The sequence below is a fragment of the Salvelinus sp. IW2-2015 genome, linkage group LG2 (genome assembly GCF_002910315.2).
Source record: "Salvelinus sp. IW2-2015 linkage group LG2, ASM291031v2, whole genome shotgun sequence".
Classification (NCBI taxonomy): Eukaryota; Metazoa; Chordata; class Actinopteri; order Salmoniformes; family Salmonidae; genus Salvelinus; species Salvelinus sp. IW2-2015.
Window position 1 is genome coordinate 40,463,150 of NC_036839.1, and position 17,868 is coordinate 40,481,017.

Here is a 17,868-nt window from a genome sequence, read left to right on the forward strand (position 1 = left end):
ACACACAGTGCACTACTGGGAGTAGGTAAATTGCCCCTAAATACTACACAAATAGCCTAGTCCCAGATATGGGACTGCTATACAGGGTATTTCATCCCCTAATGGTACCTTTAGTCCCTATGTAGTGCACTACATTTGACCGGGCCCATAGGGCTCTGGTCAACACTAGACCCTTGTGTCCCTACATTTAGAAGTTTCCTAGAAAGGAGGAGTCTGAGCCCTGGATAATACGCTTTGTAATAGACACTCTAAGGATCATCTATTTATTTGTTTTTCTAGCATTTCCTCATGCAGTGTTCATGGTTCTTTTAATAAAGATCATTGGGTCATAACTTGTATAAATTGCTGCTGTTTTACAATGGGCCCTGAAGGAGAGAAGGTGGTTTGTTAACATAATTGTAGCCTATGCAGGTTATTACACCAGCAGGGGGGGAAATACATTGATGAAATCGCAATTAATACAATCGCAATGACTGGGTCATGTTCATTAGGGGACGCAACGGAAAAGACTTTGCAAAGATTATAACATTTTTTTTTTGCATTTGTTATAAATCCAGGGAATCCTACCGTTTCAGTCCGCTTTCTTCCYTTTGGTCTCTAATGAATACAACCCTGATCAGGAATGATTTATTAGGAACAGGCCAAAACTCATCGTCACTATTAAAGCAACCCTGTTGATTCCTCTCCGCTACCATTCGCTGTCAAAAAGTTGTCATTTTGTGTAATTGGAGAGTTGAGGGACTTGTAAATTTGAGAGTTGACAATCGTTCACCACAGTGAATGGGTGTGAACGCATGAACAGAAAATGGAGATTAGCGTTGGCAGGTAATCATGTTTCAACAAGTTCAGTGCAATGTTAATCTGTTGATCATTATACATTTACACATTTATAAAACARAGGCTGCCACTCAAAAGAAGAAAATTAAAAACAAAGAAATACATAGTTTCAGTAATAATAAATTCCGTATAAGCAGGATAAGAAAAAGTGGGCCTCCGCCCCCAAAGACAACGCAATATCTATTGCACTCCACACTGCCCTCATCCACCTAGATAAGAGGAATACCTATGTGAGAGTACTGTTCATTGATTACAGCTCAGCGTTCAACACCATTGTGCCCTCCCTCTAAAACTGGATCTTGGACTTCCTGACAGTCCGACCTCAGGTGGTGTAGGTAGGCAACATCACCTCCGCCATGCTGACCCTCAACACTGGGGCCCCACAGGGGTGTGTGCGATTTGACCCCTCCTGTACTCCCTGTTCACCCACGCACAACACCAAGTTTGGCGGTGACACGACAGTGGTAGGCCTGATTTACCAGCGACGATGAGACGGCCTACAGGGAGGTGGTCTGTCACTGGACAAAGTGGGTTCGGAACAACAAGCTCTCAATGTCAGTAAGACCAAGGAGCTGATCGTGGACTACAGGAAACGGGGCGGCAAGCACGCCCCCATCCAGATCGACGGGGCTGCAGTGGAGCGGGTCGAAAGCTTGAAGTGTCCAAATCACCAAACTTAAAATGGCTCACATGCACAGTCGTGAAGAAGGTGAAGACAGCGCCTCTTCCCCCTCTCGAGGTTGAAAAGGTTTGGCACGGGCCATCAAAAAGTTCTCCGGCTGTACCATTGAGAACAACTTGACTGGCTGCATCCCTGCCTGTAATGGCAATAGCACCGCCCTCGATCACATGGCGCTACAGAGAGTGGAGCGGACAGCCCAGTACATCACTGGGGCCGAGCTCCCTGCCATCCAGGACCTCTATATCAGGCGGTGTGAAAGAAAGTCCCGGTTAAATTGTTAAAGACTCCAACCACCCAAGCTATTATTCTATTCCCTCTGCTTCCGCATGGCAAGCGGTACCAGTGTATCAAGTCTGACATAAACAGGCTCCTGAACAGCTTCTATCCCCATGGCATAAGAATAGCTAACATAATGGCTACATGGACTGAGTTGACCTTTGGATTTGGTTCTTATTTTTGTTTATGCCCTAAACACTACATACACTGATACTGCAGTACACTCACTCCATACTTTGCTCACACACATAATATGCACATACAGTTGAAGTCGGAAGTTGACTAGTTAAATAAAGGTTACAGTTTAAGTCGAAGTTTACATACACTTAGGTTGGAGTCATTAACTCATTTTTCAACCACTCCACACATTTCTTGTCCTAACCGACTGGCCAAAACTATAGTTAACATCTACTTTGTGCATGTAACTTTTGTAACTTTTCCAACAATTCTTTACAGAATTTTTCTGAAAATTTTCAAGCCGTTTAAAGGCACAGGCAACTTAGTGAATGTAAACTTCTGACCCACTGGAATTGTGATACAGTGAATTACAAGTGAAATAATCTGCCTGTTAACAATTTTGGGGAAAATAACTTGTGTCATGCACAAAGTAGATGTTCTAACCGACTTGCCAAAATTATAGTTTGTTAACAAGAAATTTGCGGAGTGGTTGAAACACTTAGGTTGGAGTCATTAAAACTCGTTTATGTAAACTTCGACATCAACTGTACCTTCAGAAGTCACATAATTTAAGTCCACCTGTGTGCAATCTAATTAAGTGTCACATGATCTCAGTATATATAAACCTGTTCTGAAAGGCCCCAGAGTCTGCAACACCACTAAGCAAGGGGCACCACCAAGCAAGTGGCAATATGAGGACCAAGGAGCTCTCCAAACAGGTCAGGGATAAAGTTGTGGAGAAGTACAGATCAGGGTTGGGTAATAAAAAATATCCGAAACTTTGAACATACCACGAGTGACACCGATTTAAATCCGTTATTAAAACATTGAAAGAATATGGCACCACAACAAACCTGCCAAGAGAGGCCGCCCACCAAAACTCACTGACCAGCAAGGAGGGGCATTAATCAGAGAGGCAACAAAAGACCAAAAATAACCCTGAAGGAGCTGCAAAGCTCCACAGCCGAGATTGGAGTATGTGTTCCATAGGACCACTTTAAGCCGTACACTCCACAAGAGCTGGGCTTTACAGAAGAGTGGCCAGAAAAAAGCCATTGCTTAAGAAAAAAATAAGCAAACACATTTAGTGTTCACCAAAAAGCACTGTGAGACTCCCCAAACATATGGAAGAAAGTAATCTGGTCAGATGAGACTAAAATGTACTTTTTGGCCATCAAGGAAACACTATGTCTGGCACAATCCCAACACCTCTCATCACCCCGAGAACACATCCCCACAGTGAAGCATGGTGGTGGCAGCATCATGCTGTGGAATGTTTTTCATCGGCAGGGACTGAGAAACTGGTCAGAATTGAATGAATAATGGATAGCGCTAAATACAGGAAATTCTTGAGGGAAACCTGTTTCAGTCTTCCAGAGATTTGAGACTGGGACGGAGGTTCCTTCCAGCAGAACAATGACCCTAAGCATACTGCTAAGGCAACACTCGAGTGGTTAAAGGGAAACATTTAAATGTCTTTGAATGGCCTAGTCAAAGACCAGACCTCAATCCAATTGAGAATCTGTGGTATGACAAGATTGCTGTACACCAGCGGAACCCATCCAACTTGAAGCAGCTGGAGCAGTTATGCCTTGAATAATGGGCAAAATCCCATTGGTTTGAAGCTTAGAGACATACCCCAAGAGACTTGCAGCTGTAATTGCTGCAAAAGGTGGCACTACAAAGTATTGACTTTTGGGGGGGGGGGGGAATAGTTAGAATATAGAATAGGCCTACAAGCCCTCAGTCCAGCCTCTCTGTCCGCAATAGGCTGAGTCTGAGCACTGATGGAGGGATTGTGCTTTCCTGGTATAACTCGGGCAGTTGTGTTGCCACCTGTACCTGTCCTGCAGGTGTTATTCGGATGTACTGATCCTGTGCAGTTGTTGTTACACGTGTTCTGCCACTGCTAGAACGATCAGCTGTCCGTCCTGCTCCCTGTAGCGCTGTCTTAGGCGTCTCACAGTACGATCATTGCAATTTATTGCCCTGGCCACATCTGCAGTCCCCATGCCTCCTTGCAGCATGCCTAAGGCACGTTCACACAGATGAGCAGGGACCCGGGCATCTTTCTTTTGGTGTTTTTCAGAGTCAGTAGAAAGGTCTCTTTAGCGTCCTAAGTTTTCATAACTGTGACCTAATTGCCTACCGTCTGTAAGCTGTTAGTGTCTTAACGACCGTTCCACAGGTGCATGTTCATTAATTGTTTATGGTTCATTGAACAAGCATGAAACAGTGTTTAAACCCTTTACAATGAAAGATCTGTGAAGTTATTTGGATTTTTACAAATTGTCTTTGAAAGAGGGTTCTGAAAAAGGGACGTTTCTTTTTTTGCCGAGTTTAGTATGCTTACTTACTTTATCGTGCTATTTTTATATCTTGTGTTTTTGTTCTACCTTTTTTTTAGTATTACATTGTTCTTGATTACTGCATTGTTGGGGTTAGAGCTTGCAAAAAAGGCATTTCACTGTACTTATGCGTGTGACATTAAAAGTCTAAAAATATAAAATGTGCCTACCTGATTTTAGGTAACACCTTCCTTTTTGTAACACGTCCTTGGTGTTACAAAAAGGGTTCTATGTATAAGGTTTTATACTGAACAAAAATATGAACACAACATGTAAAATGGTGTCCTATATTTCATTGGCTGAAATGAAAGATCCCAGAAACTTTGTTATACGCACTAAAAGCTTATTTCTTTCAAATGTGGTGCACAAATTTGTTGACATCACTGTTAGTGAGCATTTCCCCATTACCAAGATAATCCATTCAGCTGACAGGTGTGCATATCAAGAAGCTGATTAAACAGCATGATCATTATCCAGGTGCACCTTGTGCTGGGGACAACAGGCCACTATAAATGTGCAGTTGCCACACAACACAATGCCACAGATGTCAGAAGTTGAGGGAGCGTGTAATTGGCATGCTGACTGCAGGAATGTCCACCAGAGCTGTTGCATGTTAATTTCTCTACCATAAGCTGCCTCCAATGTCATTTTATATAATTTGGCAGTACGTCGAGCAAGCCTCACAACTGCAGACCATGTGTAACCAGCCCAGGACCTCCACAACCAGCCTTTCAACTGGGGTATCGTCTGAGACTAGCCAGCCGAACAGCCGATGAAACTGTGGGTTTGCATAACCGAAGAATTTTCACACAAACTTTAAGAAATCATCTCGGGGAAGTTAATCTGCGTGCTCGTTGTGCTGACCAGGGTCTTGAGCTGACTGCAGTTCTGCGTCGTAACAGACTACAGTGGGAAAACAATCACCTTCACTTTCATGCTGGAAAAGTGTGCTCTTCACGGATGAATCCCGGTTTCAACTGTACCGGGCAGATGGCAGACGTGTGGGTGAGCGGTTTGCTGATGTCAACATTGTGAACAGAGTGCCCCGTGGTGGTGGTGGGGTTATGGTATGGGCAGGCATAAGCTATGGACAACAAACACAATTGCACTTTATCGATGGCAATTAGAATGCAGAGATCCTGAGGCCTATTGTTGTGCCATTCATCCACCGCCATCACCTCATGTTTCTGCATGATAATGCACGGCCCCATGTAGCAAGGATCTGTACACAATTCATGGAAGCTGAAAATGTCCCAGTTCTTCCATGGCCTGCATACTCACCAGACATGTCACCCATTGAGAATGTTTGGAATGCTCTGGATCAATGTGTTCCAGTTCCCACCAATATCCAAGAACTTCGCACAGCCATTGAAGAGTGGGACAACATTCCACAGGCCACAATCAACAGCCTGATCATCTCTATGTGAAGGAGATGTGTCGTGCTGAATGAGGCAAATGGTGGTCACACCAGACACTGACTGGTTTTCTGATCCACGCCCCTACTCTTTTTTTTTATATCTGTGACCAACAGAGGCATATCTGTATTTCCAGTCATGTGAAATCTATAGACTAGGGCCTAATACATTTATTTGATTGACTGATTTCCTTATATGAACTAACTCAGTAAAATCTTTGAAATTGTTGCGTTTATATTTTTGTTCAGTGCATTTAATTTTTCTAAACAATAAACACAAGCATCAACCCCTGCCCGAACCCACATGCTCACACCCCCATCACTCTCCGCTACATGGCCTCAAACTGCACCATTTTGTTTCTCTCCGTCGCCCAGACTTTCAACATTTAGATAAAATGCTTTACCTTTCCAGTGTGTTAACGATGGAGGATTGGTTGATTGCCAGTGTAATTTTTTTCAAGATTGACGAGAAAAGTATCATCCAACCCATCGGATATCTCACAGCACCCTCATATGCCATGTCTTGAAATATGCAGGCAGAGATTAAAAGTACATTTATATAGTAATACTTCTGACAACCAACTTTCTGACTCCACCCATAACTTTGACTTTATAACATTCCCAGAAGGCATGGATTATTGAGTCATTCCCAATGTTAGTTTTACACTTAGACATGACTCTACCGTTGTGCTGTAGAATTTGTGAACTTTCTCTCTTCTGTAATAAATTCTATACATTAGTTTATAATGGATTAGGCGTATATTTTAGTTTACTGTAATTTAGTTAGTTATGTTCCCTCCTTCTGCCAATATCAGTTATTTTTCTTGGTTCTAATAGTTTACACACTATTTTTCCAATATACACACACAAAAGCATGGGGACTCCCCTTCAAATTAGAGGATTCGGCTATTTCAGCCACACCGGTTGCTGAGAGGTTTATAAACTCGACACACAGCCATGCAATCTCCATAGACAAATATTGGCAGTAGAATGGCCTTACTGAAGAGCTCAGTGACTTTGAACATGGCACCGTCATAGGATGCCACCTTTCCAACAAGTCAGTTCATCAAATTTCTGACCTGCTGGAGCTGGCCCGGTCTACTGTAAGTGCTGTTATTGTGAAGTGGAAACATCTAGGAGACGTTTCCACTTCAGCCCGGAAGTGGTAGGCCACACAAGCTCACAGAATTGGACCGCCGAGTGCTGAAGCGCGTCAYAAAATGATGTCCTCGGTTGCAACACTCACTACCGAGTTCCAAACTGCCTCTGGAAGCAACGTCAGCACAATAACTGTTTGTCGGGAGCTTCATGAAATGGGTTTCCATGGCCGAGCAGCCACACACAGCCCTAAGATCACCATGCGCYATGCCAAGCGTCGGCTGGAGTGGTGTAAAGCTCGCCGCCATTGGACTCTGGAGCAGTGGAAACGCGTTCTCTGGAGTGATTAATCACGCTTCACCATCTGGCAGTCTGACGGCCAAATCTGGGTTTGGCGGATGCCAGGATAACGCTACCTGCCCCAATGCATAGTGCCAACTGTAAAGTTTGGTGGAGGAGGAATAATGYTCTGGGGCTGTTTTTCATGGTTCGGGCTAGGCCACTAGTTCCAGTGAAGGGAAATCTTAARGCTACAGCATACAATGACAACCTAGACAATTCTGTGCTTTCAACTTCGTGGCAATAGTTTGGGGAAGGCCCTTTCCGGTTTCAGCATGACAATTCCCACATGCACAAAGCGATGTCCATACAGAAATGGTTTGTTGAGATCGGTGTAGAAGAACTTGACTGGCCTGCACAGAGCRGGACCTCAACCCCATCGAACACCTTTGGGATAAATTGGAATGCCGACTTCGAACAAGGCCTAATCGCCCAACATCAGRGCCCGACCTCACCAAAGCTCTTGTGGCTAAATGGAAGTAAGTCCCCGCATCAATGTTCCAACATCTAGTAGAAAGCCTTCCCAGAAGAATGGAGGCTGTTATAGCAACAAAGGGGGGGGGGGACCAACTCCATATTAATGCCCATGATTTTGGAATGAGATGGTCGACGAGCAGGTGTCCACACACTACATGTCCAAAAGTATCAGACTTGGATGAGTTAGGGTGAGTAATGAAGAAAACGGGGGGGGGGGGGGAAATTGTGTAGTAGCCCATCTTTCATTAGCAAAAAAAAAAAAAAAAAAAAAAGAGGAATAGCTTCCAACTTATATTTTGCCCATGTAGGGATTTAATGCTCTGTAACTCCAGGAAGCAGCCCCAATCTGTAGGACACCTCAATAATAATGTAAATTGTTAATTGGCAGAGTCACCGTATTAATGTCCTCCTGTTCCATAAGCAATATAAAGTCCAATACTCAGCAATAAGTAATGTTCCTTGTACCCACTTGAGGTATCCTCATTGTCTTATGCTGAGGGCAGCATAGCCATATGCTAGGCTGCGTGATTGTGCATGATAGCATGTGTGAATCATAATGGGGTTCCTTCTGTCGACTCGTCCCCTTGCGTGTGTTGGGTTTGAGCAATCAATCAAATGTATTTATAAAGCCCTTCTTTCATCAGCTGATGTCACAAAGTGCTGTACAGAAACCCAGCCTAAAACACCAAACAGCAAGCAATGCAGGTGTAGAAGCACAGTGGCTAGAAAAAACTCCCAAAAAGGACAGAACCTAGGAAGAAACCTAGAGAGGAACCAGGCTATGAGGGGTGGCCAGTCTTCTGACTGTGCCGGGTGGAGATAACAGAACATGGCCAAGAAGTTAAAATGTTCATAGATGACCAGCAGGGTCAAACAATAATAATCACAGTGGTTGTCGAGGGTGCAACAGGTCTACACCTCAGGAGTGAATGTCAGTTGACTTTTCATAGCCGATCATTCAGAGTATAGGTTAGGTTTGATGTGATTTTCAAAGTCTCGAGCCTCCTTGGCAGTGGAGAACGTGTGTGTTCTGAAAGGTAAGGATGAGCTACTTTATAACCTGTCTAGCACAACTAGCAAGCTACATCTTTTACACATGTATTTTGGGATTCCTATTCTACACTAATTTGCCTGATGCTAGTGGAGATGGAGTCTTATTTCTAACAATTGTATTTGATTGCAAGTGTCCTCCCCTCAACCCCTCATTTAAGTTTTCAAAAGGACACGAGGAGCCAAGTAAATCTAGTTTAGATAAAGGCCTTGATCAAATCTCAGGGCTTTGAATTTAATTTGTCTTTCCTTGATTCCTCACATCCTTCTCATAGGGCATTGGAGGAGAAGGTCTGAGATTCCTCCCCTTGGACCTTCTCCGCCAATGTCCTATGATGAGAGAATGTGAGGAATCAAGGAAAGACCAGAGATTCATCCAACTTCAGAAATGCATCCTTCCTTCCTCATTTCCTTGATAATCACAGATCTATAACMTGAATGGATAGGTGTAATCAAGGTCACTACCCTACCTTCACTTCAAGGAAAGGAAGATGTATTTCTTAAGCATTCAAACAGGGCCCAGGTGACGGGAGGAGAACGAAGACAATGGAGATTTTAGAAAGCATGTAGTGACAATTCTTATAAATTACTGACATTTGTAATCATTTATTTACATTCATTCAAAATAAGAAAATTAAAGCTTAATGTTAAATTTGACATGACATGTTAAAATGTGTACTAAAATAGATCGACAAACATTATGGCTTTACATTTCATTAGTTATAAATACCCATAATATCACCCTGTTTTTTCTGCTGATTAGCGATAACTTGTATATTCAGAATCACTTGTATTTGTGAGGAGTTGCGTATAAATATCCTACCATCATTAAAACGWAGTATAGTTTATGCCACAACAGGTTCGGCCCTTTCCTTTAAAGCAAAATTCCATGAAATTTGACACATTTACCTGGTTTTACARGCATCTTGACCCAGAAAGGTGGAAATTCTGCTTACTTGGGAAATAAGTGGTCGTATTTTGAGTCAGTTTGGTCAAAAAGTTGTTTTGGCATGTTATTAATATGGTAAATAAAAATTAAGCAGAATATTCCCTAAAACAGTAACCTACTACAGCCAAGTTAAGTGTAAAACCAGGTTCATGTCAAATTACATAGAATGTCCCTTTAAGATCTGTCTCTTTTAGGAAGCCCTATCTAAGCAGCTGGCCCATCAAAGTGGCCAGGGAGCTAGCCAGCAKGGTCAGGGAGCTGGCCCAGTTGGGACCGGCCCGGCCGTACAGACTGATCTCTGGTATGTTGCTGTGGATGAAGCTGGAGAAGGTGGACACCTTGGCGTAGACGCCGGGTTGGTTGGCCTGGGCACAGCCCAGGCCAAAACTCACCACCCCGGCCTGCACCCAGGTCCCGTTCACCATCTGGCAGACCAGGGGTCCTCCAGAGTCCCCCTGTGGAGAAAGAGGGAGATGGGTGAGAAGTAAGAGAAAGTGTACATTAGTCTGCTATTACACACACAGGTGAGGTGAGCGTACCTGACAGGAGTCCTTGCCCCCCTCTTGATAACCGGCACAGATCATGTCAGAACGGATGTCCACTTTCTCCGATGGGTTAAGGTCGTACATCATCTGACAGGAAGACGACGAGATGATTGGCACCTCCACTTGCTGCAGTGTTCCCGCTCCACTCAGAGAGACTGAGAGACAGCCAGGGAAGTTGAGGGAGAGTGAGTAGGCAGGTCAAATAAAAGGAGTGAGAGAATGCCTACACCAACAATACATTTGGGTTGCAGGTTCACAATTGTACTTTTTCTGAGATTTCTGCCAAGCAAGGAGGGGAATTGATTTACACACACACAAAACTTAGGCCACCTACTCATTCAAGGGTATTTATTGTGACTATTCTTTACATTGTAGAATAGTGAAGACATCAAAACTATGAAATAATACATATGGAATCATGTATTAACCAAAAAAGGGTTAAACAAATCTAAATATATTTTATATGAGATTCTTCAAAGTAGCCACCCTTTGCCTTCATGACAGCTTTGCACACTCTTGGCATTCTCTCAACCAGCTTCATGAGGTAGTCACCTGGAATGCATTTCAATTAAGAGGTGTGCCTTAAGTTAAGGAGGAAAGAAATTCCAGAAATTAATGTTTGACACAATCAGTTGTGTTTGGGCAAGAACAACTCAAATAAGCAAAGCGAAACGACAGTCCATTACTTTAAGATATGGTCAGTCAATGCGGAAACTGGCTCTCATGAGGACCGCCACAGGAAAGGAAGACCCAGAGTTACCTCTGCTGCAGAGAATAAGTTCATTAGACTTACCAACTTCAAAATTGCAGCCAAATAAATTGAATTCAAGTAACAGACTTCAACATCAACTGTTCAGAGGAGACTGTGTGAATCAGGCCTTCATCGAATTGCTGCAACGAAACCATTACTAAAGGACACCAATGAGAAGAAGAGACTTGCTTGGACCAAGAAACACAAGCAATGGACATTAGACCGGTGGAAATCTGTCCAAATTAGAGATTTTTGGTTCCAACCTCCATGTCTTTGTGAGACTAGGAGTAGGTGAACGGATGAACTCTGCATGTGTGGTTCCCACTGTGAAGCYTGGAGGTGGTGGTGTGATGGTATTTTAATGGTGACAKTGTCAGTGATTTATTTAYAATTCAAGGCACACTTAACCAGCATGGCTARCACAGCATTCTGCAGCAATACGCCATCCCATCTGGTTTGCGCTTAGTGGGACTATCATTTGTTTTTCAACAGGATAATGACCCAACACARCTCCYGGKTGTGTAAGGGCTATTTGACCAAGAAGGAGTGATGAGTGCTGCATCAGATGAKCTSGCCTCCACAYTCACCCAACCTCAACCCAAWTGAGATGGTTTYGAGTTAGAACGCTGGGTTAAGGAAAAGCAGCCAACAAGTGCTCAGCATTTGTGGAAACTCCTTCAAGACTGTTGGAAAAGCATTCCAGGTAAAGCTGGTTGAGAGAATGCCAAGAGTGCAAAGCTGTCAAGGCAAAGGGTGGCTACTTTGAAGAATATAAAATATATTTTGATTTGTTTAACACTTTTTTGGTTACTACATGATTCCATGTGTTACTTCCTAGTGTTGATGTCTTCACTATTATTATACAATGTAGAAAAGTGTAAAAATAAAAACCCTTGAATGAGTAGCTGTGAGTCAGTCAGTCACCGTGACAGGCTTAGACTACTGCACATGGAACATACTGACAGATAGTCCTCCCATGAGTGAGAGAGTGTTGACCACTGTGACAGTCCACTGAGTCAAAGAGGTTGAGGCTCCTTTAAGTGGGAGTTAGATTTTGCCGCTATATACGTAATGCCTTAATCTCTCTTACCCCCGTCGCGGATATTTCCCCAGCCTGTGATGTGGCAGGGCAGGCCACCGGGGAACAGTGTCCCGGCGTCAGGAAGACAGACAGGACGGACATACCCCGACCAGACGATGGGTCTCTGCAGCAGCACCAAGGCCATGTCCTGTCCCAAACTTGGGTCAGAGTAGCCGGACGGGATCACGACGCGCTCCACGAGGTGCGACATCTCGTTGGGGTTCCAGCCGTTGAGCTGGTGACGGCCAACGTAGAGGATGTACATCGACAAGTCTAACGGACTGGGAGAGGAGAGAGTTACAACACCTTACAGCTAACWACTGAAATGAGTCTTCTCATTTCCCCACCCCCCAGACATCACACACAGTTTAGAGGATGATACGTTTTCTGTTTTCCTTTAGATGTTTTAACAGTATTATGGTCCAATCCCAATTTAAGACCTACTCAGTGATCTTTAGAGACGTTTTCCTAATTTGAATTATTGAATAGGCATACCAGTTTATTACGTGCCTATCAATCAAGGTATTCCTTTTTTAAACGTATTATGAGGCTAGACGCACCACCCACATAGTGGATGGAGTGGGAGCCCCCACACAGAGTGTGAAAGCCTTATAGTCGAGATATCTTATGCAAGCATCTACAAAAACACGTGATCTTATGTATGTGTAGACAGGAGACAAAACTGGGTTAGGACAATGGGTGCCAAAGTGACTCCAGGCATACGTTCTCTAACGGTTACCCCAAGTTGGGCAAGCAAGCGCATTTGACTGTCGGCCCAAATAATGCATGTCCTACCTCTACACACAAAACAGGAACCTTTCTCCCAGAAACAGGCTCRAAAAAGAACAGCTCTATCACTGGTGTGCAGAATATTACACACTGCTCTGTCTCCAGTTAAGCTAAGAGGAACCAGTTACCTCCTACCCGCTCTTAGCGGAGTGCCAAGACATCATGGGGTCATGCTACACAGACCAGTTAGAAAAGGCCTCTTAACGCACACACACTTTATCTTTAGAGGAGTTTGTTAAAGAAACTCTCAAGCCCAATGCCTAGGATTAAAGAATGATATAAAGCAAGGCCTCATTTCTATTACAGCATATTGGATGACTATCATTCATATTCCATTCACCCAGCTCAATGTAATGTCAATGGGTTTAGGCTACTACAGCACACTCAAATTTGCCATATACCATCATGAGGATCCTACAACCTAGCCTACACATAAGTTTATAACGTACGTACACAAGTAGAGAGAAATTGGAGTTATCAAGATGACAGTGACACATTCAATACCACCTTGCACACTCTTGCCTGCATCTAYATAATCTGGGGTGTATTCATTAGTTCAATACGAGAGTTTCAGGTAGGTCCCTCCCATTTAGTTTCCTTCCGTTTAAGATTTTTTTTTGCAACAGAATAAGGAGAATGAATACACCCGTTATCGAAGTTCACCTTCATAACTTTGCTCGTTGTATAATTCTTTCTAGCATCAGTTTACAATTGGCTCATTCATCCCCCTCTCCCCTGTAACTATTCCCCAGGTCGTTGCTGCAAATGAGAACCTGTTCTCAGTCAACTTACCTGGTAAAATAACGGTAAAAAAAAATAAAAAAATCTACGCGCTCTCCTCTCACCCGATCCACATCGATGGAGCGGGGGTCGAGAGCTTCAAGTTCCTCAGGGTCCACATCACTAAGGAATTAACATTGTCCACATGCTTCAGGAAGCTGAAAACATTTGGCATGGGCCCTGAGATCCTCCAAAAGATCTACAGCTGTATCTTGACTGGCTGCATCACTGCTTGGTACAGCAACAGCAAGGCACCGGACCACAAAGCGCACTGAGTAGGGCTGGGAATTGCCAGGAACCTCACAATACTTAGGTGCCAATATGATTTGTATTGGAATTCTCACAATTCTATATGTATTGCAATTCAATACTGTGATTTTATTGCAATTCGATGTTCCAAACATATTGCTCACCATGTCTGCTGCAGAGGGACAAGAGAATTAGTTTTGATCAGTCATGGAAATAAACGTGATGAAAACAAAATTGTCTCCCTCAGGATTGGTGGGTCCCCTGTGGGACAGTTGAGCTAATGTAGGCTAATGTGATTAGCATGAGGTTGTAAGTAACAAGAACATTTCCCAGGACATAGACATATCTGATATTTGCAGAAAGCTTAACTTCTTGTTAATCTAACTGCACTGTCCAATTTACAGTAGCTATTAAAGTGAAAGAATACCATGCTATTGTTTGAGGATTGCGCACAGTTTTAAACAAATTAGGCACATTTGGGCAGTCTTGATACAACATTTTGAACAGAAATGCAATTGTTCCTCYGATCAGTCTAAAACATTGCACATACACTGCTGCCATTTAGTGGCAAAAATCAAAATTGAACCTGGGCTGGAATAATACATTATAGCCTTTCTTTTGCATTTCAAAGATGTTGGTACAAAATAAATACAAAAGAACGGTTGGTTATTTATTTATATTATCTTTTACCAGATACGTGTTACATTCTCCGACATTCCTTTAACATTTCCACAAACTTCTAAGTGTTTCATTTCAAATGGTATCAAGAATATGCATATCCTTGCTTCAGGGCCTGAGCTACAGGCAGATGGATTTGGGTATGTCATTTTAGGCAAAAATTGAAGGAAAAAAAGGGGACAATCCTTAAGAGGGTTTAAGAAGATGGAGAACAAGCTATGAATAAAAACATGAGTTATAGTGCGATACAGCTTGTAGTGGAGAGTATATGCCATATACCCGCTTATTTTTCAGTGGGCATTGCATATACTCACTTCATAATCCCCAATGATACGTATCAGTGTAGTGGAGGTATACAACATATCAACTAATTAGGGCTGTTGGAACAGATTGGAATGTTTAGCGTAAAATTGATAAACTATTTCTTCACATTTTAAGCGTGGCAATGTACACAGTAGTGTACATTTCCTAAATGCAATTTGCGGGAACAGTTGTAAATAGTGCACTGCACATGCAAGCAGGACAGAGATGGAAATATCCGTTTGAAAGAGGGGGGGGATTTAAAGATGCAACTATCATGGGTAGCTAATATTAGGATAATGCCTTTGGCTGCTAGACAATGAAAGAAAAAGCATATGCATTCTCCTGTTCTATTGGTTAAGTCTTTATAAAAAATAATTGCCTCCACGTTTCTCTGGTGGGATTTTATCTATAGGCTGCTTTGAAGCTAGGTAAGACTTGCCTCATAATATGAGGTAAAACGTCCAGGTTACAAACAATTAAGTTACAGGAAAAATATAGTGATGCTAATGATCGGCCTAACTGTCTTCTGGTAGATAGAGGTTTATGGGAGGAAACTAGAGAGGGAGAAACTAGATACAAAAGTAGTCTATGCCTACCTATCTGAATGATATCATTATTATTTGCGTCAATCCAGGGGCCATTTATTTTGCTCATATGCGACATTAACACCACTAAATCAACACTTGAATTAAAAAAGGCAACTACACCAAGATTTTTCCCAACCTCAAAAGTAGTCTCCTGATGTGGCTTAAGCATTGTTATGGACGTAGAAAACAATGTTTGTGTGTAAAAAAATTAATAAATCTGAAACGTGATTTTCTGACTCAGTCAGTTTCAATAGTAAGCCTACTGCACAGTACAGCTTTGGTTGGCCTGACTGAAAGACCAATATGGGATTTATAATTTTAGGTCATTCAGAGTGTACAGCGTATTCGGAAAAGATTCAAACTGCTTCCCTTTTTCCACATTTTGTTACGTTACAGCATTATTCTAAAATGGATTAAAATGTTTATTTTTTACTCACAATAACATAATGACAAAGTGAACACAGGTATTTAGAAATGTTAGCAAATGTATAAAAAATTTTAAAAAACACCTTGACAAAAGTATTCAGACCCTTTGCTATGATTCTCGAAATGTCATTGTCACTGACAGAGCTCCTCTGTGGAGATGGGAGAACCTCTCGTAGAGTGGCCAGACAGAAGCCACTCAGTAAAAGGCACCCGACAGCATGCTTGGAGTTTTCCAAAGGCACCAAAAGGACTCTGACCATGAGAAGCAAGGTTCTCTGGTCAAAACTGCTTCCCTTTTTCCACATTTTGTTACGTTACAGCATTATTCTAAAATGGATTAAAATGTTTATTTTTTACTCACAATAACATAATGACAAAGTGAACACAGGTATTTAGAAATGTTAGCAAATGTATTAAAAATTAAACACCTTAGACACAAGTATTCAGACCCTTTGCTATGATTCTCGAAATGTCATTGTCACTGACAGAGCTCCAGAGATCCTCTTGTGGAGATGGGAGAACCTCTCGTAGAGTGGCCAGACAGAAGCCACTCAGTAAAAGGCACCCGACAGCATGCTTGGAGTTTTCCAAAGGCACCAAAAGGACTCTGACCATGAGAAGCAAGGTTCTCTGGCCCACTGAAACCAAGACTGAACTCTTTGGCCTGAATGCCAAGCGTCACATCTGGAAGAAACCTGCCTCCATCACTACGATGAAGTGGGGATGTTTTTCAGCGGGGGAGGGACTGGGAGACTAGTCCAGATCGAGGGAAAAATGAACGGAGCAAAGTACAGAGATCATTGACGAAAACCTGCAACATGATACTGCACCCCCTGTGCTTCACGGTTGGGAAGGTGTTCTTCAGCTTGCAAGCCTCCCCCTTTTCCTCCAAAAACAACAAGTAATTATGGCCAGACAGTTCTATTTTTGTTTCATCAGACCAGAGGACATTCTCCAAAAAGTACGATCTTTGTCCCCATGCGCAGTTGCAAACGGTATTCTGGCTTTTATATGGCGGATTTGGAGCAGTGGCTTCTTCCCTTGGTGAGCGGCCTTTCAGGTTATGTCGATATAGGACTTGTTTTACTGTGGACATAGATACTTTGTACCCATTTCCTCCAGCAGCTTCACAAGGTCCTTTGCTGTTTCTGGGATTGATTTGCACTTTTTGCACCAAAGTACGTTCATCTCTAGGAGACAGGACACGTCTCCTTCCTGAGCGGTATGACGGCTGCGTGGTCCCATGGTGTTTATACTTGCGTACTATTGTTTGTACAGATGAACGTTGTACTTCAGGCGTTTGGAAAATGCTCCCAAGGATGAACCAGACTTGTGGAGGTCTACAATTTTTTTCTGAGGTCCTGGCTGATTTCTTTTGATTTTCCCACAATGTCAAGCAAAGAGGTACTGGGTTTGAAGGTAAGCCTTGAAATACATCCACAGATACACCTCCAATTGACTCAAATGATGTCAATTAGCTTATCAGAAGCATGACATTTTCTGGAATTTTACAAGCTGTTTAAAAGGCACAGTCACTTAGTGTATGTAAATTTCTGAAGCAATAATCTGTCGCAAACAATTGTTGGAAAACTTACTTGTGTCATGTCAAAGTAGATGTCCTAACCGACTTGCCAAAACTAGTTTGTTAACAAGAAATTTGTGGGAGTGGTTGAAAAACAGTTAATGACTCCACCCGAAGTGTATGTAAACTTCGACTAAAACTGTAACTAGTGAAGTTAGTTAAGGAACAAATTCAATAAAAGGCCTAGATTATGGGGCATTGTGTGTAGATGGGAAAAAACACAAATTTAATCAGTTTTAGAATAAGGCTGTAATCTAACTAAATGTGGAAAAAGAGAAGGGGTCTGAATACTATCCGCATCTGTGTCACCTTCTCATAGGAATTCACACAGGGTACTTTCATTCACCAGGCGGGCAGTTTGGAAAAATGTTGTCAATTTTAGTATACCACTTCTCCAGCATGGGTAGCCAACTAGTCAAAAAGAATATCCAATATGTAGGCTTAACTGTG

At 42.6% G+C, this 17,868-nt stretch overlaps 1 protein-coding gene across 1 annotated transcript in view; it reads right to left on the reverse strand.

The window, feature by feature from the left end:
* Window positions 1–9,685: 9,685 nt before the first annotated feature.
* Window positions 9,686–17,868, reverse strand: part of zgc:92313 (serine protease) — a 33,842-nt gene continuing 25,659 nt past the window's right edge. The window contains exons 4-6 of the mRNA XM_070449126.1: window positions 12,034–12,305; window positions 10,187–10,347; window positions 9,686–10,102 (exon numbers count right to left, since the gene is read on the reverse strand). Coding sequence (XP_070305227.1) covers window positions 9,848–10,102; window positions 10,187–10,347; window positions 12,034–12,305 — 688 coding nt within the window. The 3' untranslated portion in view covers window positions 9,686–9,847. The remainder of the gene's footprint in view (window positions 10,103–10,186; window positions 10,348–12,033; window positions 12,306–17,868) is intronic.